General features: G+C 29.3%; 2 protein-coding genes across 7 annotated transcripts in view; one reads left to right on the top strand and one right to left on the bottom strand.

Moving 5' to 3' along the window:
• Positions 1-2,019: 2,019 nt before the first annotated feature.
• Positions 2,020-22,729, bottom strand: part of LOC100573600 — a 50,301-nt gene continuing 29,591 nt past the window's right edge. The window contains exons 2-3 of the mRNA XM_008183117.3: positions 2,807-2,946; positions 2,020-2,661 (exon numbers count right to left, since the gene is read on the bottom strand). Of these exons, the coding sequence (XP_008181339.1) occupies positions 2,581-2,661; positions 2,807-2,946 (221 nt within the window). The 3' untranslated portion in view covers positions 2,020-2,580. The remainder of the gene's footprint in view (positions 2,662-2,806; positions 2,947-22,729) is intronic.
• Positions 4,237-20,659, top strand: LOC107883306. Of its 6 annotated transcripts, none has more exons than XR_003839469.1 (11): positions 4,237-10,720; positions 10,901-11,035; positions 11,290-11,464; positions 11,600-11,751; positions 12,622-12,751; positions 12,832-12,971; positions 13,061-13,336; positions 13,474-13,542; positions 17,549-17,638; positions 18,333-18,996; positions 19,301-20,659. XR_003839469.1 is itself a non-coding variant. In XM_029489633.1 (11 exons), the coding sequence occupies exons 2-11, from the start codon at positions 10,613-10,615 to the stop codon at positions 18,444-18,446; spliced, it is 1,389 nt and encodes a 462-aa protein (XP_029345493.1). In that variant the 5' UTR covers positions 4,237-7,705; positions 7,839-10,612; the 3' UTR covers positions 18,447-20,659. The 6 variants fall into 6 exon arrangements, 4 of the variants coding, with proteins under 4 accessions (XP_029345493.1, XP_016658521.2, XP_016658520.2 ...); XR_003839468.1 differs by having other exon boundaries at positions 18,333-19,493; positions 19,561-20,659; XM_029489633.1 differs by having other exon boundaries at positions 4,237-7,705; positions 7,839-10,720; positions 18,333-20,659.

The raw sequence follows: 22,729 nt of genomic DNA, 5'->3' as shown, positions 1-22,729 counted from the left end.
TTTTACTATTTTAACTTCAGGATTATTTAGAAACAATAAAGTGTTATCTATAATCGTAAGTACATACAATGAAAACAATATTGAAAAATTTAAATTTTTTTGTTGTTATTTTCAACAATCTGATTGAATTGTAGAGACAACTGAATGGAAAATATTTAAATAGATAATAAATCATAATTATTGGAAAAAATGTTACCTACTAATATTAATCAAAACAACAAACATGTTTGTCAGCAATCACTACTCAGTAGATGAACAAATATTGCTCTATAGTCTGAAAGTAATTTGGCACCAAGAAATGGAAGGTTTAGTAATCAAGTAGGTACCTGCGATTTAAATTAGTTCCCTACATAATAGATAACTTAATTATGTATTGGTCGTGTAATTCAAACAAATGATTTTAAACGACATAAAAAAAATCTGATGGAGTTATACTTATTACTACTTGAGGGGAAGTAATGTTAATGCCAATCCCGCTCATGTAGTGGTTATTCGTCATAAAAAAGGCATATTACCACTATTGTTTACCGATCACAGTTAACTATCACTTCTATAATAAGTGACCGGGACCACCCAGATTTAAGTTATTCGATAAAAAATGCTCTCAGTCTTAATTCATAATCAATGTATTTTGATACCAGTCATACCAGTATACCACAATTTGATGCAGCCCATCTTGAACGATGGTGTCTCGGTACGAGGCGAAGGAGGCGACATAATATTGATGATTAAATATATGTAATGTCAAGTCTCTTTCTGTTTAATGGTTTGCATAATATATATTTTAAGTTTTAACACAACCTAGTTAAACTTGGGCCTATAAAAACACTAAACATGAAAGATTAAAATCAAATATATATACATATCACAAAGCGCGACTTATTATTTCGAATGACACGAAAAAAAAAACAACTAACACATGACTCGTCCGGTGTCGTCCTGTCCATGGCTGGCTTACCACGACCGCAACACTTCTGCGATCTCTTCCCGTTCTAAGTACCTATATAAGCTGCCATGGACTGGTGATTGTAGATAAAATATAGTTCTCGGGTCGGTGGTACATAAGACTGATGATATTTGATAACAAACTACAATCAGGGACCGAATCAAAATAAGTGTTACCTATCAAAAGATTTTGGTAATTTCGTGACGCAATATGTGTACACAATCAATGTTTGTAAAAAAAAAACATATTATAATATAGACAAGTCTAATATAGTTTCTCGTCTAATATTTCAAACCGTGTATATCTGTAATGAACAGTTTTTGATATTCAAGTTATCACACCTATTCACTTTTCGATATATAAAAGTACTTATAGGTACCTATACGACAGACGACAGTATAATAGTATGTACAATTAAGTTGAAAATATTGATACATTTTTCTAATTTTACGGGCTTACGTAACTGCTTGTATAACTAATATGGAGGCAATATAAAATATATTTCTATTGTTGAATCACGGGCAAATGTCATATAATCAAACTTGTGTTTATTTGTATTATACTGTGATTGGTTGTGTTATATTTTTTATAACTTCGATGTAATCGTTTATAACATAATATACTATATCAAGCAATATACTAATATGTAATATGCATATACATGATATATATTAAATATACAAATATAACATATCCAATATCTAGGTATGTTAAATGTAAAATCGTTATTATATAAGCGTAAATTAATTTAAAAAATAAAAAAATAATTAATAAAAGCACAAGCATTGTAAATAGCTACGATAAAAGCAAATACTTCCACACAGACAAAAACAAAAATTATATAGGTAGGTAGTCAGAAATTTCGTGTTTACTATAAATTATGAGAATGCGATTTCATTTTTTATGCAATAATTCATAGTATAATACTATGTTATTTTTAAGTTGTAAATAGGATTATAATTTATATGCAATATAAAATAGTAAAATATGCGTTTCATTTTTTTTTTAAGATATTAAAATATCAAATAAAAATATAATCAAATATACAGTTAATATATCAATAATTTCAAAACTATCATTAAGTGAAAGGGAATCAATACTCAAACATATTATACTTAATTTAAAAATAAATTGAATAAAATAACTTTATATATGTGGGCGAAATCATTAGGAGCATAATATGATGTGATGTGGCATCTAATCTTACCTATTTTTGTTTACAGTTAAAATATTTAATATACAATAATATGAAATAGGCTTAAAAAATGAATATACTATTAAAGTTCCTTGTAATATTTTTTAAAATTATTATAATTATTATAATATTGTATAGTCGTCAAATTTAGTAGTTCGAAAATAAATCCTAGTATCGCCCCTGAATAATATGCTTCATGCATTAAACTTAACATTTTCGAAAATATGCAAAATTAAAAAAAAGATAATTTGTATCAATATTAGACAATTCTACTAACCAACATTAGGTATCATCTAAATATTTAAAAGGACGTTGAAAAAAACATACCAATTTCTAATGCATAAAAACTCTAGCCTATAGTTATTAATTATTGATTTATCTGTATATTTTGTAAAAAATATTGTCTATTTATCTCGGACTAGGTACCTTAAAAAGAAAACTATAGATACATTCTATTATTTCCATAAGCACCAACCTTAAAAGCGTGCGTTATTGTCCTTAGCGCAGTCCCGGGGAATATCTAAGAAATAAAATAGGAAATTTATTAAAAATGTATATTGGATAAAATATCATATTTAATATATGCATAATTTAATTTAAATTGTTAGTAAGAGATTGAACATAATTTTTGAATTGTAGTAAAATAAAATAAAAAAAGTATTTACGGATAATTCCTCGCTTCTATATGCAGTTAATGTCTGTTCGTCTTGCAGTAGAACACAAAAGTACGGTTCCCATGTGACAAAGTTCAATTTTTTGTCCTTGACAACATTAGCCGGCCGATGACCAATCTGTAGATCTCGATCTGCAATCAAAATATTATAACAAATTTAAAACGTACAATTCAATAAAGTTATTTCCTTAAACAAAAATTTGAAATAGAAATGATCCACTCGAGTTAGGTACTTGATTTAATTTATAAACCTAAAATTTAAGTGATTTAAATTTTTGTAATAGTGTGATGTATCGGCAAAAATTAATATTAAAAATTAAATTATGTACCTACCTAGTATATATTTAATAGTATTATATAGTTTATGTACATATTTTATCAAAATAATAATGTATTTCGCAATTTCACGCACATTGGGATTTATAATTCGTTTAGAAAACATCCGTAGGTAAATCAATTAATTTGACCACCATAATAAAATAAAAACATTTAATTGTATTGAATTACACATTTTATGATATATAAAATATAGATAGAAGATAGAAATATTATAATCATAGGACATTATTTTTTAACTTTTATTATCTAATTGTTTGGATATATTTATAAAGCTTTTCATTAAAACGTTTACGTCCTAAATATAATTCCGTTCTCAAGTACGTCACAATACAATAAACATTTATTATAAATTCCACAAAAAATATTATTTTTTCTTGTTATTTTAGGTTACACGCACACAAGTATATTGTAGCAAACATTTTTTTGTGTCAATATTATTTTTGAAACCAATTTATATATAAATCTAGCATTTTATAGAATTGAGTTTAAAATGAACGACGTGTTCATCGGAAACCATGTTTATACATTTATTTATTACGTATCGTTATTTTTCGGTACATGGATGACAATCATTCCAAAAACGCATAAGGTAATAAATTAAAATCCAAACTTAATTTGAAAATAAGTAATTAATTAAATTTATAATATATTAATATTGGTACAATATAATTAATTATTTGTTTTGTGCACAGGTCATAGGGTGCACAATTTCATTATTATGGTGTTTGACCATCGTTGGCAACCATATAGATTACGTAATGAAACCTTGGATGATGGAAGATACTGAGGTGAAAACTAATAATATAGCACGTAAATACGTAACTAGTTTTAGATACCTACATTGTACCTATATAGTCGATACCGGATTTAGGGTGATGTGTTTCTTTTCTTTTCTAATTTTTGGTTTTAAATATAGTATATAAAAGGTATTTTTTACAATAGTTAAGGTAGTTTTTTACATGATTTTTGTCTATTGATTATTGGTAATTACTAATTAGTTGCTTAAGTATAATTAGCTTATGAATTATTAACTATTAATAATTCCTTAACATCATCGTTAATTACTATTGTATATAGGTAGGTATCTATAATAGTGATATTACTAACAACTTGATAGTGTTAAATTTGTTAATGCCTTCAAGATGCAACCTAATATAAAAATTTCGTAAAGAACTATGTAAATGACGTGTTGATGAAGTGGTGGTAGGCAAGCCTATTGTAACCCATCGCTCATTATTTTTTGTTTGTATGTGCTCTAAAAATTTAAAATTTTCAAAAAAATCTTCAAAAAGGTCCACTATAGCAGAATAATTTTCCGAACGCTATTCTATATGCGTACCTAATAATGTTGAATAGATGTATAAATGTATAATAATAATTCTATACAAGCTTAAGCCATGGGTTTGATAACAGTATAACACTTATTATAATATAATATATAAACAGCTGTATATTATCCGTATCCGTATCCTGACCACGCTTTATATTTAAGTTCAAATAATGGTTTCAGAAAACTAAACAAGACATGGCTTTCGAAAAAATATTACATTTTGATTTTTGGACATATAATGCTATATGCTTACTTAGTTGTTTGTTTCCGCTGATTGGTAGAAAAATAGAAGTAACTACGGCGCGGCCGCCACTGGAAACGTCAACAAGTATAAACGGATATGAAATCCACGAGTAATTTGAAAATAAATGGAGCCTATGATAATTTTCTATAATATGTTTGCAGATACGTGGAGAGTCGTAATCGTATTTGTATTAGTCGTCGGAAACATAGTGCCGGCGTGCTTTTCGTACAACTTTCCGGGTATTCAAAAGAAAGCTGGTTCCGCGTACAACCTACTCTTTCAAGTTGGTTGAAAATCCGACCAGAAAAACAATATGTTTAATGATTGTACCTAATACCTACTACATTTATTCTCGGCGATTTAGGATTTTTGCAAATTGGGAATACTGACTGTAGACCTTCAGTTTGCGTGGTTTTGTTGGACTCTCGAAGACGGATTTTTAAGGCTGAATAACGTCTTGCAGCAGATGACGGTTTCGTCCGGGATACCGACCACGACGGCGACAAAAAGTCAAGGCAGGGAAACGATCACGGCGAGAAATAATTATTATCACAGGTGTAAGTATACACTATAGGTAATATACATATTATCATCGATTATAAATACAGTAAAACCTCGAATCGGTTGGGGGTAAAAAAAAAATTCGAGTTGTTGAAAATTCAAGTTTAGAAAAAATTGTGTGTACATATTGAAATGCAGGGGCGAAAATATTCCTTCGAAAATTCGACTTATAGACGTTCGAGTTATCGAGGTTTCACTGTACCAGTATTTATAATCAATGATATTATATACATCGATAGAACAGTATAATAAGACTGCAGTACAGCCATGGGTGTGCGCAGGGGGTAGCCATGCAGAGGGTACATGATATGTTTGGGCACCTCTTGACATTTTGCAATTGAGGCCCTAAAAGTCAAACCATCAATCGGGGGTCGTATGACATATTATGTTATTAGTTAATACTAAATAAAATATAATTTTTTCCAAAGTAAGTGACACAGCTCCAGCAATCAGCATCTTATCTTCAAATGTTTTTTTAATAAAAATAAAAACTATTCGTTCAATACTCAATAGACAATAAAATATTGTATTGGTATTTAAAAAAAAAATATTCTACTTCAGAGTGTACAGAAATATTAAAAACATAATAATTATATAATTATTATACAGGTTGTCCCATATTCAAAAATCAAATCCGAATGTCCTAAGTCCGACTATGTACGAGCCTCCGCTTCAATATCCCGAACCTATTACCTATATTAACCAGTGGTAACATTATATTTAAACATTGTTATTTTTGGTCTTTTGGCAGACGAAGTCTACAGGGTGGAAGTGGCGTACGGGAAACTGATGCATGGTGCGACACTGGTCTGCAGCGTCTGCGAGGAACGCGTCCTGATAAATACGTCGTGTTACATGTTCAACACGATATGTGGTCTGTTCGACACGATTTCGGCGTATAGGACTCGGGGGGCACCACTTCTCTTGGCCATCATGCACCTTTCGTGGGTGGTGAACTGTGCCGGTAGAATTGCTCTAGTGTGTTTCGCCGCGTCTTCGGTCGTCGACCAGGTATACTTTGGTATACGCATGTTCCGCTCATATTGTATATTGCCTATTTGTCTATGTACTATATAGTATAAAGATAGTGTAGACACTATATAGATTGTGTATAAGTACAGTTAAATATCTATTATTATATAATATAATATGTACCGCGGCTGAGTGTCTTTTCACGGCGTGGGTCCTTAACCTTACATACGCACACAATAATATTATATTTTATCGTTTGGTGGAAATTTCAAATTAGTATCCTTTATGATGTTATTTATTACTGTACATAAATAATTGCAGCTCATAAAATATATTAAACTGTCGTTAAATGAGACACAGAAGTCAGAAACTCTATTTTTTAATTTGATTTTCTGTGTAACAGACAGGCATTAGTTAAACTAAGCGTTAAAAAAACAGTTATTTTCAAATAAATCCAAAGTGATTGTTTTATTATTTTAAAATTGAGTTTATTGGAATACCAAAGAAAATAGGTTCCATAACCGATAATAATATTTTGATACGTCGTTGGCGTGTTACGTAATAATATGTAAGAAATATTTTTCTACACATGTTATAATTATTAGTACTTAGTAGGTAATAGCCACAAGTTAATATGTATATATTATTATATTAAACTGGTATATACTTTAGAAACTATTTTCAACTTCTTAAAGGTTCTAAACAAACAAGGTGTAACTGGTTCAAGTTCCCTACAACTAAATAAATTAAGTTAATATTTAAATAATTCTACCATCTCGAAAAGTTTGCCCAACCGACTATATAGTTGCCCTGGTTCTAAATACATGCAATTATATTTTATCATTTGGGGTTGAGTATGACGTGTGTCACGTATATCATTTAGTGTGTGTGTTTTAGCCTACACCACGAACCAATACCTAAGTATAAAATTAAAATAAGTAATAATAATCCGTATAAAGAGATTTTATAATAATGTGTACCTATACTATCTATGTCCTATACTGCACTGCAGGATGACCGTCTACACGACTTGGCTCAGATCGCGAGAGAAACGTTAGACGTGAACGGTGACTGTTGGGAGGTACGTAATACGATTATACATAATATATAAATTATAAAATATACATATTTTAAATTTATCGAATGCATACCAATCTCTGTAAATGCTCACGTGGCGAATATTCTTCAACCAAATTGTTCATTATGTTTTTTGTTATCGCATAATTATTGTTTTATCCCCCCAAAACCGTACAAGGTACAACACACCTGTCAGCTTAATCGACTTATAGGCCCTTTTCTCAGCTAGGACAGTGTACAAAAATATATTATTATCTAATATAATAGGCGTGTTTCAGATGAAACGATTGTCCAGGCGTCTGAGACATAGCAAAGTGAAATTTGACGTCTGTGGTATGGTGACGGTGGACAAGACGCTTTTATCGTCGGTAAGGCAAATTATGGACAAAACAATACATTTAAATCAAAATTCAAAATGATATAATTTTGCAGTTGGCTAAATACAATAAAAGGGCCATTTTACAATTAGTTTGTTTTCAAAATAAAATGGTCTGTTTCCAGGCAGTGATCAGTGTAATTTCGTATTTGGTGATCGTGTTGCAGTACAACTACAGTTAAACAAAATTCCAGCAAATCGGTTTAATTTAAATAATAGCGTATATCCACGGCCACAACACGAATACTTATTATATTATTATACATCCATTGTCATTCAATATACAATATGTCTTATAATTACGTTGCTATTATATACAAGTCAAGGTCATCATTATCGTAATATTGTTTAAACATATACAGTGATATACTTGATATCCCTGTCATGACTTGCACAGGTGCATGTTGAACCACAAGCACTAATAGACTATGGACAAATGGTGGTTAGATATTAATATAATAATATGTTACATTATATTATTCTAATATACGACAATAATTGTAATTTTATTAACTTCTCGTTTGTATAGTGTATACCATAGGTACCCACTACCCACTACCTGTATAGTTATACAATTCAATAGTATATTATAGTATAGTTTATAATATTAAAAACTGTATTCAACACAAATTAAAGAATTCTTTTAAGAATCGCGTTATTTTTTTTCTTGCGATTGTCAACTAAAAAATTATTTGAGATTAAGCTTTACAAAAAAAGGCTGTCATTAAACCACTTAGGGTATATAGCATATATTATATAATAATGTATGAATGGAACCTTAATTTTTCACCATGGTACAGTACTCCAGTGTACCACCATCAGGTGTGTATAAAACCGGTATTTGTCTTTTTTAAATAATAAATATACAATATTGCTATATTATTATATTATACTACATTACTACTAGCTGGTCCTGAACGGACCTCGTTGCCCGTGACAAATCAAATAATACCAGTGAATTAACCCTGTTACTCCGTAACATAATATAAACTACACACATTTTTAACAGCCATTAGGCGGCTTTGACAAAAATATAAAATACTGGTCTAAACTCTAAAATTATATAAAATAATAATAATTTATGAACATTTTATATTCTGTAATCAACGGAATTACCTAGATGTCGTCGATAATCATATATTGTTTTTTTCTCTTTTCTGTGGTTTTAGTACTTACGTCAAGTAATGAGCCCCCTCCCTCCTCACTTAATTTTTGCACCCTGCGGTATCGTGCCATGGTGGTAATGTGGTATAACGTTTCAATAAAAATATACAAGTCCTTTATATTATTATCTTATTAGTCCGTGGTACATTGTACATATTTTAATACTTGCTATTTAGACAATACGCACGATGCATATTGACACATGTGACATAATATAATATAATTAATTATTATTATTATATTATTGATATTAATATATTCTGTGATATTATACATAATATACAATCCGAGAATCTTACATTCTTACCACAGAAATACAGAATAGATTAATCGAACAATAAATAAATACAGATAATGAATACTACTGTCACGGTCACGCGAAGGACCGAGTTAAGGTAAGATACATGATATACATTATACAGCACAAATGCTGTGGTTTATAGTTTATACCACGCCGAAGTAAATATATAATATCAAATGTTTGTTATAATGACCTACGACCAGTACGACCTACGTTAAATTAGTAAGTTATCAACATAGACGACCGTATATACATTGAGTCTATTTGGATTAAGTTATTTTGATCTTTGAGACGTATCCAGAACATGACTGTTTAGAAAAATAATATATTTTATGAACTAGCTAGGTATATATACTATACTACTATACTAAACTACTATATACTATATTATTATAATGCTTTATAATTAAGTATAAAGTCATATATTATAATGAGCGCGTAATTACAGTTTTAACCTCAGGACGCACTTACTACATGTATACTACGTAACTGCGTATATTATCATAAGTCATTACAAATAAATCGAACTAAATTAATTTTTTAGACTATCGATTCCATAAAAAATGTCAAAATACTATTTATCGTGTGTATTCAAATTTCCAACATAACATATCAGTGTTATGGCACGTATAAGAATATACAGACACATTGTTCTGCGTTACCGCCTACATCTGGTGTCCGAGTATCTCTATTATGCTCCTGTATATTAAGCTCCTCTTAAACATGACTTAAACTTTTCAATTAGAATATAATATATTAATATGATATCGATATTAATTTAATGTGGAATTGATATTACTATTATTGTTATTTGACAAATAATTGAATTACAATTGCTTAAAAGCAATTTTTTTAATTGGCGTAGTATATTTTCCATATTCTAAAAGTGCCAATTCCAAATAATTCCGGCCTCTACTAATAACTAGATAATAAGAAAACCTGAAAATGTTTAGGTTATGTTTTCTTTTGACCTATTAAAGTCCAACGATTAGGCTACAATACTGTGCACACAATAATAAAAAAATAATACAGTTAATACATAGGTATTTGATAACATTTACTAGCAAGTCATGATTCATGATTATCAGAAAGCCGTATACACATCATAATATTGGTAGCACTTTATCAAGGTCAAAAATATTTTTTTACTAACAATACTATTGTACAATTATCAGTTGTACACACAAACATTATAAAAGTCAAAAGTTTATTATCCAAAAAATTCATTTTTCGTATTAATAAGTAATAACTATTGTTAGGTCTTTATGGATTAATATTAGCGAAAACAAAAACAGCCAATCACAATATTATGGATAGTGACTGTATACTCATATTATATATATACCTAAATCACAATCGTAGTTGCTGTATATAGGTACTTTATCAAATAATATTACTAAAAATAATAATTCATTTCAGTTTTGTACGGCAAACATGAAAGTCAATTTATCCATTGTGTTTAAGAGTTTTTCTGTTCCCTATTACTATTCAATATTGTTCGGATGGATGCCCATCCGTATACCAAAGAATGACAGCGAAATGGTATTTCATAATATTTAAATCTATTTTATATTATAATTTCATTACAATAAATTATTAAAATATACAGAAATAATATTTTCGAGTGTAGTTGGTCATTACTCATAGTCATTACTTTAATGAGTATTTATATACCTACTACAAAAACTAACAAGATTTATTTAACTATGTAATTTTATTTAGAAAAACAAGAGTTTGTGGTGTATACCTGGATTAATTTTTTCGTTGAGTTATATCATACTACTAATAGTTTCCGGAAGCACTACTCAGGCATTAAGAAATGCAATCAAGTACCAAGGAAATAGAACTTTGAGTAATGTAAATAAATCAGATAGAATAATATAGTCTATTATATTATAATAATCTTAAAATTAGACATTAGCAACCTTATTTATTAATTTATTATTGACTTCAAACAGTAGTATAGCTGAGTAGCTGACACAGTTTCCCTTAGTGGTAACGATGTCACATATAAAAATAATTTAATTTTTGAATTCAAGAACTTTCAAATCAATTTCTCCGAAAACTTAAGTTTTTGTGTAACTTATAAGTTAATTAAAGTTTAATTTTAGATAACAATTCACGATCGTATACAGATTGTAGTGGGACCTATGTTCATAATATCTCTGTGGTTGAATCAAACGATTATGATCATAATACACATATTGATGCCGTTCCATTTAAAAGGACTAAGAACTGTTTTCAAGCTCTTCAATGTTTTTTTCAAGTGCCATGGCTCGATTATAGGTTTGTTAGGTTATGCATGTTAAAACCAATACGTTGATTAAGTTTAAAAACCTAAATATACTGCAGTGTAATGTGTAAATGTAATACATCGTTATTCGTCAGTTAAAACCAGGATCGTATATGACTGATTTTTAGGGGACGAGAACACCATTAACATGATAGCACGCAACACTAACATTGAATCCGGCATGATGATCATAATGAACACAGTTCTGTCGATCGTATCGGTTACGACAAGTTTCAATAGGATAAGACTGACCTTTGCTTGGAAACTGTACATCTTGATCGTGAGTACCTACGATTACTAGCCAGTATTTCCCAACCTGATGTGGATCGTGACCCAACTTAGGGATAATAATTTTTTTGTTGATAGATCACAATGAACATTTATATATATATAAAAATAAATGTTTGTGTGTGTGTTCTTTGTGTATTCCTAAACGGCTGGACCGATATTGATGAAATTTAGTACAGATATAGATTAGACCTCTGAGAAGAAGATAGGCTTCATAAAAAAGGGTAAATTAGAGGTCCGACCCGGGGAGGTGCTTTTTTTTTCCGGGAAACGCCGGGTAATTTAGCTAGTATTTTAATACTATATTATTTATATATTATAATTATAACATTATTATAACAACTCTGTATTCAGATTAAGAACATACCAGGCAGACATGGTCAAAACCAGTTTTGCTAGGTAAATTTGGTTTGATCTTATTCTGAATAGTTTATAGAACTAGAATCTCTTGGCTATTGTTGAATAAAAAATAACAATATAAGTTACAACTATACTTATATAGATAGTAGGTATAGTATATAAGTGTACAGACATTTTTTTCGGTCACCTGGCAGAAGAATGGTCTAATAGTAGGTCACCATATTATAAAAAAGGTTGTGAAACACTGGTATAGCCTATAGCCTATATAACTATAAACTCACTAAAATTAAAACTATAATTTTTTTGACCTACATTTTGTACTAATTTATTTCTCCAAGAACCTACTTACTTATACATATAATATTATTTATCAATTATCAATCTTGTATAAAAATGCGCATTGACAAATATAACGATATAGTGCAATACGCATAGGTACACTGAAGTTTTCAATTTTCCTTTTCTACACTTTTAACTGTTGATTTTTGATGTTTTTATTTAGGACAATGTTATTCACAAACTAGCGGCGATTTCGCTGTGTGTCCAATTCTGGTGTATGTGTTCAGTATTGGCAAAATGCTATAAGTGTCTCAACGTATCTCTGGATAGACTTCGAATCCGAAAAAATCATGGTGAGTATAAAATCGTGTTGAATAGGTAGACCAATATTTTAGACTCCTGCAATTTGTGTCAATTTTGGAGAGAATTTCAGTGACGATACGCCCCCCGGGCTTATTCACAATGCCAGACCGGTTGACGCTACCGACGAATATGGTAACGCACATCCGGAAGTTAAACCAAGCACACACTGACCTCTGTTCCATCCTCGATCACACAAACGGCGTTTATCAGGTATTGACGGTATCGCTGCATAAAAAACTGAACAATTGATGCAGTAATAATAATATAATATGATTTATATTATGTATTATTTTCAACAGGTGTGTACCGACATTTTCAATATACGACTTGTTGTGTATTATATTTTATACTATTTCGTTCTTATGACGTGTTGTATATATCTGCACAAGGTGCTGATCCTTTTGAGCATCATCACTTGCGTACTAAGCATGCTGCCTCATTTATTCGTTTTGGGAATTATCATGGCATATTCAAATTTTAAAATCACACCACAATTATCCATGGTCATATGGCCGCTCCACTACATGATAAGGGTATATATCGTGTGCAAAGCCGCTTCAATTGCGTCCAACGAAGTAAGTACCTATACTTTTTTTTATATTGTATAATTTTAATTATCCACACCTATACTTAAAACACATACCTATTTTATGTGGACTTCGTGAACGGTGTGTGTTTTGTTTCATATTATATTCACTGTTGTATACATTAGGCCAGACGGACAAAAACTATTCTCAATGCTGCATTTCACAAACATTTGACAGACGACGAAAAAAACGGAGTTGAGTATTAACATTATTATTAGTTGCGGTATAATTAAAATAAACTATAATTTATCTATAAAAGAAATAATATTGCTTTTATGTATTTTAAAAGTATAAAAGTATCTGGCTTAATTTAATTTTAATATCTATAGTGAGATTAACCTAAAAAAATATTATAATATCTTGTTACTAAACCATTTAAGTAGACAATCAATATGCATATTATGTTTTACATAAAATTACTTTCTTAATGGAAATTATGCGAAACGGATATAAGAAATATTAAATAAAACTAGTTCATCCTACGTTAAAGTTTTAAAATTGACCATGAATATTACAACTTATTGATTATTAAGAATACATTCATCATACATGTCGTAATGATTATCATTACATATTATTTTTATAGTATTGAGCCAAATTATGGGTATAACGTATAAACATAAATTATTATAGGTAAGTACAACAAAATTGAATATATAAAAGACACGAAAAGGCTCAGACAAAACATACTTAAACATATCATGCATAATACAAATAACAAAATGATTATTTTATGAATAGTCCAGAAAATCGTTTGATATTGTTACAAACATACAGCGTAGTTACGCAGGTCTTATACGGAAACAAATTTTTATAGCTTGATTAAGCTACTGCTACAGCTTCTTAATTATATTTATAGTTATATTATTACTATACCAACAATCTACTACCTATACAATACATAACAACTAACAAGTAACAAGTATAAGGTACCTAACAACTATTGTGAATTCAAAACAAAAAATAAATGAGTACCTAATATGATAATAATTAATAAATTACATGACGTGTGCCAGTACGTGCATAATAGGTACTAATATGTGTTACTCACTATGATAATATTAAGGCTGCAGTTTGCTTAATGATTTTTTTCGTTATTCGTTAATTTTACATTTATATAATATACGGAATGATTATTTAAACTTGATTTTAATGTTTATTAGATTGTTTGTTTTATCAAACATTTTCTGACGTAAATTTGATTTTGGTTTTTTTTATTCAGTCATTATTCATTATGAAAGCATTCAAACTTTTCTTTACAGTTTGATACCGATTTTTTTTTACTTTTTTTACGTGTCAAATGAAAACTTATTAGATTTTAGGTACATATTTCGACGTATGGATATCGAACATTGAACGAATAATCAACTATTTATAAACCACGTTTGATAACATTAAGAGCTTAGATAGGTAAATAAAGTGGAGCGTGGCCGCCAAGATACTATACCCTAATCAAAATAAGAAGCACATAGATTTACTTAACGAAACCGGTTATGCCCGTGGCCGCCTATGTGCTTCTTATTTTGAACAGGGTGTACACTGCAATAATGTACACCACGTTATTATTATCACAGAATATAATATTGTTATTAATTTATACTTTATAGTACAGTACCTACACTACTAAGCTCTACGTAACTTGTTTTCATAATCAATGCAATTATTATATGCAGGAACGTAAACGTATATACATCGATAACTATTTTTCTAATTATTAGTACCTATTTACTAATTACCGTATTTACCGTTTTTGAAGTATGATTTTGGAAAATGTTGTAGAAAATAATAATCATTAAAATGTGTAATACCTATTCTGTATTTTCATCAAGCTCAAAGAAGGGTCACAATTTTAATTTAGAATTCATATTTGTAGTATAAATTGTTTTATCCATAAAGTATTTAAAAGTTCGTGTAAGCCTCACAGTTTAGGCACTAAATATAGGTAGGACCCGTGTATAGAGAAGTATAATTATATTATGCTAGAAATTCGCTAGACTAAACCGGTGCATTATTTTTCACACCGATTTAGTCTAGCGAATTTCTATATGGATAACCATTAACGTGGTACTTAATCGTACCCTTGTGTAGGTATACGCAACGTGTGGACGACGTTATCAGTTCTCAGTAATAACTAAAACAGAATTTGGTTTATTTAACAGACTACTGCCCTTAAAACCTAAAAATATATATTATATAACTGATTATTAACTGAAATCGTATGTGCGATTTTGCATTTAAAACTAATACACGTACTACATCTTACAGAGAAACCAGACAAACACACTGTTTGATTTGTTTAAAATTTATAAACGTCGTCTTTAGGATATTAGGATAACACACGCAGTGGTTGTATCTACGCGTCATACATAGCAAAGCCACAGCAGTTCACGTTTAGCTTCGTTTGTATAATAATTAGAGTGAATAGACCTTTTATATAACTGAATGGCCAGAAAATGATCTCTGTTAGTATGTAGGTTTCAGTAATTCAGTTTTTAAGTGAGTTATGACTTCATAAGTATTTTAAATATTGCGCCATTTTATATACGCAAAACTTGTTAAACAATTGAACCATCGTAAAAACCAACATACAAACATAGATTAAGTTCTTACTCCTTACCATTAAACTTCATTATAGGCACAGGCACAATTTCAATAAAAAACTGGGAGTGCTTAAGCTCTGCATTTTTTGGGCATTTAAATTAAATTATAACTATGAGGCATCTGGCATTTATAACTTTTTTGAGCAAAAATGTTTTATGAAAATTTAACATTGAATACTTATTGTGTACCTATTGGCTATAAGGTCCATTTTATAAAAATTAATATAATTATAGTCAATTTTAATTTATTAAAAATTGAAAACAACTTTTTTATTTAAAAAATATGACAAATAAATATTAGTATACAAGGTGTAACAGAAAGACTTGACGAAAAAAAAAATTACGCTACATTAACGTAGGTATGACAGAAATTGTTAAAATTATATGATTAGTAAATAATTTAAGAATTGATATACTCGTGTCAGCAAATTCCCCACAAAAAATGTTTAGAAAAAAGTTATTGTAATAACTACGTATACGTTCCAAATTTATATAATCAAAAAAATTGTTGATATTTCAAAAATTCTAAAAAATAAACTACTTGACTTGATAAATGTTTTTACTATCAAAATTGTTTTTATAATCAGATTCAGAAATTGGCTATTTGAATATATCCAAAAAAATTGAAATCAAATTTTCAATTTTTTTTTTCAATGTTAAAAAATAAAAATAATATTTTGCATAATATATGTGTAGCTATCAATAAGTGACTATAAATTGTATATAAAAAAACATTTAAAATATTGATTTGAACAAAAGTTATTCTAAAAGTCAGTTCTATCTGTTATATCCTGTATAGGATATTATACTATATAATACCATAGTACCATACGGCATACACGATCACACGAACTTTCGGAAACTTGGAATTCATAAGTGAACACAAACTGACAAGTTATTCGTATATCGTAATTAGGTTTTTGTCCGAACTAGATGTGTCGCTGCTGAACGTGATAACTGATAATAATTTAACCGACCACAAAGATCGGGTTTAGTAGGGACATTGGAAAATAATGATTTAATATTCTAAATATATTTGAATTCGATAAAATAACAATTGTCGAGTTCATCGTTTCATTCATTATACTCTGATACCCTCATGGCCTCATGTCTGATAATAAACTGTTTTTGGTTTTTATTTTGTTGTTAGGAAAAGTTTTGATACAATAAACACATAAATTATTAGAGGGTGCTAATTTTAAAATTCGGAGTGCTAATACCCTCTAAGCCCCCCCTCCCCTATTTGCGCCTATGATTATAGATCGATTTACATTTTAGTATTTTACTCTATTTTAAACTAACGAAGCTCAACATGATCTGCTGAGCGTAAATTTGTAAGTTACGCACTTGTAAGACGGAGACAATAAATACCAGTGTTACATCCTCTTTATATTATATTGTTTGATTTATTGAACAGTAAGAAATACATTACGGTTATACAATGACGGCACAAGTATAATATTATATTGTTATTGCTCCTATTTTATTATGTTTTTATATTTTTATCGATAGTAAATAGTAATGAATATCAGCTAAGACGCATTAATAATATTATAATTAATATTATTATTGGCAATATTATGTTAAGTATTTATTTCAGATAAAAGGTTTCTTGGAAAGGATTGATAATAAGAAAATAAGATTTTCTTTATACGGCTTGAGCTATTTGGACGACGAATATTTCTTATCAGTGAGTTTTTTTTTCATTCTAAGAAAAAACCGTTAAATTTTATTCACAACCAACAACAAACATAAGAAAATGTCACAACAATATTAATAATTATAGTAATTATTAATACTCAGATGAGTAAAGATTTTATTGTTTCTGGGAAGCAATGGGAGTTAGTTCCCTCCGCCTTCGGCGTCGTCGATTCAAACACGAATAGTAAAAGCCAAAAGGTTCTATTATTGTTTCGATACCAATCGTTTTTAAAGTATTGAATATTTGCAATTTTCTTAGTGCGTGTCATGTAACTGTGTACGTAATAAGTGATCATTAGAGTGTGTGACATTGTGGCTGTAGTGTAAAAGAAATAGAGGAGCACACATTTTGACAACACATTACACAAATATGCAATAAGTCATAAGTGCCTATTTTTTTATTCTAAAAATACCAATCTTTTGAGTAGGTATTAACTTACCTATTTACACGATAAAATTTCTGAAAAAATATTTGAATTCCTAACAACGTCTATTTTTTTCATTTTTTAAATAATTTTTTAGTTCAAAATTTTAAAATTCAAAAAAGTGGAAAAGTTGATTTCAAGTAAACTGTAGTAGGTACGAATTCAAATACGTTTTCAGGTTTATACGATATAGACTATCTTGTACAGTTTTGAACTGGGGCGTCATAATATTATGTTAATATATTCATATTTTTACAGAGTGTAATGGCAGTGGGAGGATACCTAGTGATCATCATTCAATCGTACATGACAGTTATCGAAGAACAATATCCAATTTATGATCGTCCAACTGCCGATAAATTTGACGAATGAACCAACAAGCATTATTCTATACTTTTCATTTATTTTACACTTTATAAATCACTTATGCGTCCCCGCGATCATAGTTCATAGACAATTAGGTATATTCCACAACGATAGTATATTGTATATTATTGGATATGCCACTAATCATTATTAATTCTTTGAAAAATTAAAATCGAGATTTTATAAAAGTGACGTGAAGTTGATTGAAAATATTGATTTATGAAATTATTATTTTTTAGACTTAGTAATGCATACACGAGAATGAGGTTAGTTTTAAATTTTAATCAATAACAATAATATGTTTTCGTATCTACATGCATACCATGAATAATAAATAAATTCTAATACGCAAAAACGTCGTTGTATCAAACAAAAACAAATTAGGATAATACAATAATACTATTCTTTGGTGTACGCCTCATGACTCGTGCGTACACAATTCTGTATACACGAACGCGTACAAAGTTGCATATACAGCAGGCACGCTATGATGCAGTCGTTGTGTACGAATGGTTTTTTAATTCCAGTGGCTCGTCGAAACTCAATACAAGTTAAGGTAGATGCTATTTGACTATTAAAATATTGTTACGATTGCACCGTTGTCAACTGGTACTTAATAAACGTCTTGGATAACGACTTTTTTTGAGAAAGACTAAGATTTTGTTAAGGGGTTCGTTATAGGCAATTTTTAACAAAGTAAATGCATAAATACGGCTATATTATTTAACGAGACTGCCGTAACCATGCGGAGATTTGGTACCCTAAGTATCTGCTGACATTTTAGCTGTGTCATTTAACGCAGTCACATGGGGGGAAATTCGGAAACGTAATACCTTACATTATTAGGTTTCCGTTTTCAGTTGAAACGCTACACGTTGAACGGGTCGTTTGCATTGGTGGCGTGCGTGTTGATGTACAGAGACTGGGCCACTTCCGAATCGTCGATTCCGGAAATCGCGTTCCGAATTGTACCGCATTACGTGCAGATATTGATAACGATATTGGAGTGTACGATACGACATATTGTAATTCATTGCCACACTTCCGGTGACTGTAAGACTTATAATCCAAACACCTCTTCCGGTCGTCATCAAAAACAATATACTATACGACGTTGCAGGCCGAACGTTGTCTGATTGGTTTTACTGGGCGGTGACGTCTATGTGTCTGTTTAGCAGCAACTGGTTACGTCTGCTGTATCGCGATGGCCTTTCCATAAACCCGGAAAACATACTCCAGGTAGGATCATAAAAATAATATTATGGTTGGTGGCCAGGGCCAAAGGAGGCGTTTTTGATAATTCTATTACACTGTATCGTCGAACAAATATAATTTCATTAAAATAAACCAGTGAATAAATTGTAAATTATTCTAGCGCGGGTATTCTGATGCAAAGTTATTCAAATTAAATTTTAATAGCACACTGTAATAAAAAAATACACCATACATTTTCCGAGAGTCGTAGAAAAGATATTCGATTTGGTTTTAGTGCTTAAATTAATAATTTTTTTCTAGAAAATTTATATACATATAATATGTAGGTAACACATAATTTCTTCGAATGTGTGTTGGTACACGTTCGTTTGATTTTATCGACACATTCGAAACACCCTCGGCTTTCGTTTAAAATATTTGAATTAATTTAAAAACATTAAACCGAAAACAGCGATTAGATTTTTAAGTACATATATTTATATTATATTTTATGCCATTGCACATTCTAAATCGATTTATATATTATATATATATATATATATATCGTGAACAAAGTATTAAAGACTTCATGGATGAAATATCGTCAACTACTTAGTACCTACTATTTAATACTTGTACAGTTATGTATTATACAGATTGATTCACCTAAAGCATGCTCACCACCATTGTTTTTATTTAATAATGATTATACTTTAAGACCATATTTTTAAATTCTTAAATTGTTTGTACTACTTAAGAAGTTTCCTGCAGTAATATAATCTTCTGTTTTTCAAATGAGATCACAATTTTTTACTGTAAATTATTCGGCGGATATTTTTTCTGAAAATCTTGATGTATCAAAATCAATAAGTATTCAAACGAATAGATTTTTAGTTATTAAAATGCTTATATTAAGGATAAAAGTCCATAAAAATGGTCTACAATAGTATAAAATGTATGTGATATCGGATCTAGTAATCTTTAAATATATATTATTATATATATAACTAGCTGATCCAGTGCACTTCATTTCCCGTTAAATGTACCAACTCTTTATGACTCAAAATTTGTTCAATTCGTTATTCAATATTCGGTGCATGGTGTTCAAAACTTATCTTAACTTTTCCGTTGCCCGGAATAAAAATTCTGATTCACAGTAGTATATTATCAGGTAGGTAATCTACCTGCGGTAGATCGCGGACCCCGTGCTGTTTGTACGTAAGTATATGATCTAACTCTAGAGTATCAAAGACCAAATTTATACCAAGTTTATCGTTTTTACTTAATTCCACTTACGGCGGATTAATATAATCATTTAATATAAAATCCTAACCCAACCGTACTAAAATCTGATTTAACCCTTTTTAAATCAACCTATTTTCTACCCAGAGGTTTAATCTACACACAAACATTCATTTTTGTGTATATAAAAAGAAGAATGGGCTGAGAGAATAATAGCGTTACGCAAGTGGATGTACTCGTCTGATCGTAACTTCGATTGATTGAAACGAATGAGATTGAGACGCTCCATTAATATTCAAATTAAAAAAAATAATAATAAATAAATATTATTCTCAACTCCTATAACCCACAGCAACCATTATTAAACAAAAATTTCTACCGTAAATCTCAAAATCCCTGTTTAGCACCTACCGGGGGTGATCGATTTGGGTGCATGTTTTCGAAAATTAAGTTTTAGAATGCTGAGTTTTAGAATGACAAGATTTAGAAAATCTATATTTTAGAATATGAAACTTTTAGAAAATCTGTGTTTTAGAAAAATATTAAATAGTGTTTTAGAAAATAAAAGAAATTAATACAGAGTTTTAACGGGAAATATCAAAATACATAATATTTATAAATATAATGCTTTGTTACTCGATAATCGTTATCAAGTTTCTATTTTATTGATAAGTATTGCCCACTATTATCGTAAGATATTATCGTTTAATAATTATCGTAGAATTATGGTTCTATATTGATATAATATATGATTATTTCATATATAGTCGAATACGACATATTACAACATGAAACTGAAGCAACAATCGAATCATTGATTTCAAATCAAGTATTCAAAAGAAAAAAGTACAATCAAACGCGGAATAATAACTTATTACAAATATGTAAACGAATAGTTAATGATCCTAATTATAATTTAAATGAATTTATGAGAGCTATTGCTAATAATCTGAAGTATTAACAATTATTATATTTATTTTTTTTTTTATGAAAGAATTATTAGAAAATATTTTACTGTTTAAGTAAAAAAAAAAAAATAATTAAATATGTAAAATATGTAAATAAATAGTCGATGATTCTAATTATAATTTAAATGAATTTATGAGAGCTATTGCTAATAATCTGAAGTATTAACAATTATTATATTAATTTTTTTTTTATGAAAGAATTATTAGAAAATATTTTATATAAGTACGGGTAAACAGTAAAAAAAAAAAAAATTAAATATGTAAAATATGTAAATAAATAGTCGATGATTCTAATTATAATTTAGATGAATTTATTAATTCTAAAACAGTGTTTCTAAAACTTGGTATTCTAAAAGTTTTATTTTCTAAAACATAGTGTTTCTAAAACTTAGTATTCTAAAACTCGGCATTCTAAAATATGACTTTCTAAAACCTGCCTCAATACCGGGGTGATCAATTCCTTTTTTAAATTAGCCTATGACACACACAAAGAACGTGTCTTTCTATTGGTGAATGAATTTTAAAAATCGGTTCAGTAGTTCCAGAGATTACTTTCGACAACGGTAACTAACGACTTCTCTTTATATAATAGCATAGATATAGATAGATAAATTAATTATACTTAGACATTTTTTATAAATTATAAATATTGACAGAATAATATAAATTACTATACAATTTTAATTAGCATTGCCACCATATCTTCCAAACCCATTATCCTGGACCTATTATCCTCAATACACAAAGTTAAATAACTCAAAAAACACTTGATACGACAAAATGTTTAGAAAAGTTATCCGGTAAATAATTTATACTAAATTAGGAGGGACGGAGGGCTCTCATTTTAAAAACCGATGTTTGTATTTATATCACCACAGGACTCTC

This window comes from Acyrthosiphon pisum, chromosome A2 (assembly GCF_005508785.2).
Source record: "Acyrthosiphon pisum isolate AL4f chromosome A2, pea_aphid_22Mar2018_4r6ur, whole genome shotgun sequence".
NCBI classification, from domain to species: domain Eukaryota; kingdom Metazoa; phylum Arthropoda; class Insecta; order Hemiptera; family Aphididae; genus Acyrthosiphon; species Acyrthosiphon pisum.
Note: the sequence above shows the minus strand (reverse complement) of the source record. Positions and strands in the feature narration are given on the sequence as shown.

Excerpts from the sequence above, each read along its gene's own strand:
- LOC107883306 (XM_029489633.1), top strand. The coding sequence starts at position 10,613 with ATGAAAGTCAATTTATCCATTGTGTTTAAGAGTTTTTCTGTTCCCTAT. Across the intron at positions 11,465-11,599 it reads GTGCCATGGCTCGATTATAG|GGGACGAGAACACCATTAAC; the intron begins GTTTGTTAGGTT and ends ACTGATTTTTAG. Across the intron at positions 12,752-12,831 it reads TCGAATCCGAAAAAATCATG|TGACGATACGCCCCCCGGGC; the intron begins GTGAGTATAAAA and ends AGAGAATTTCAG.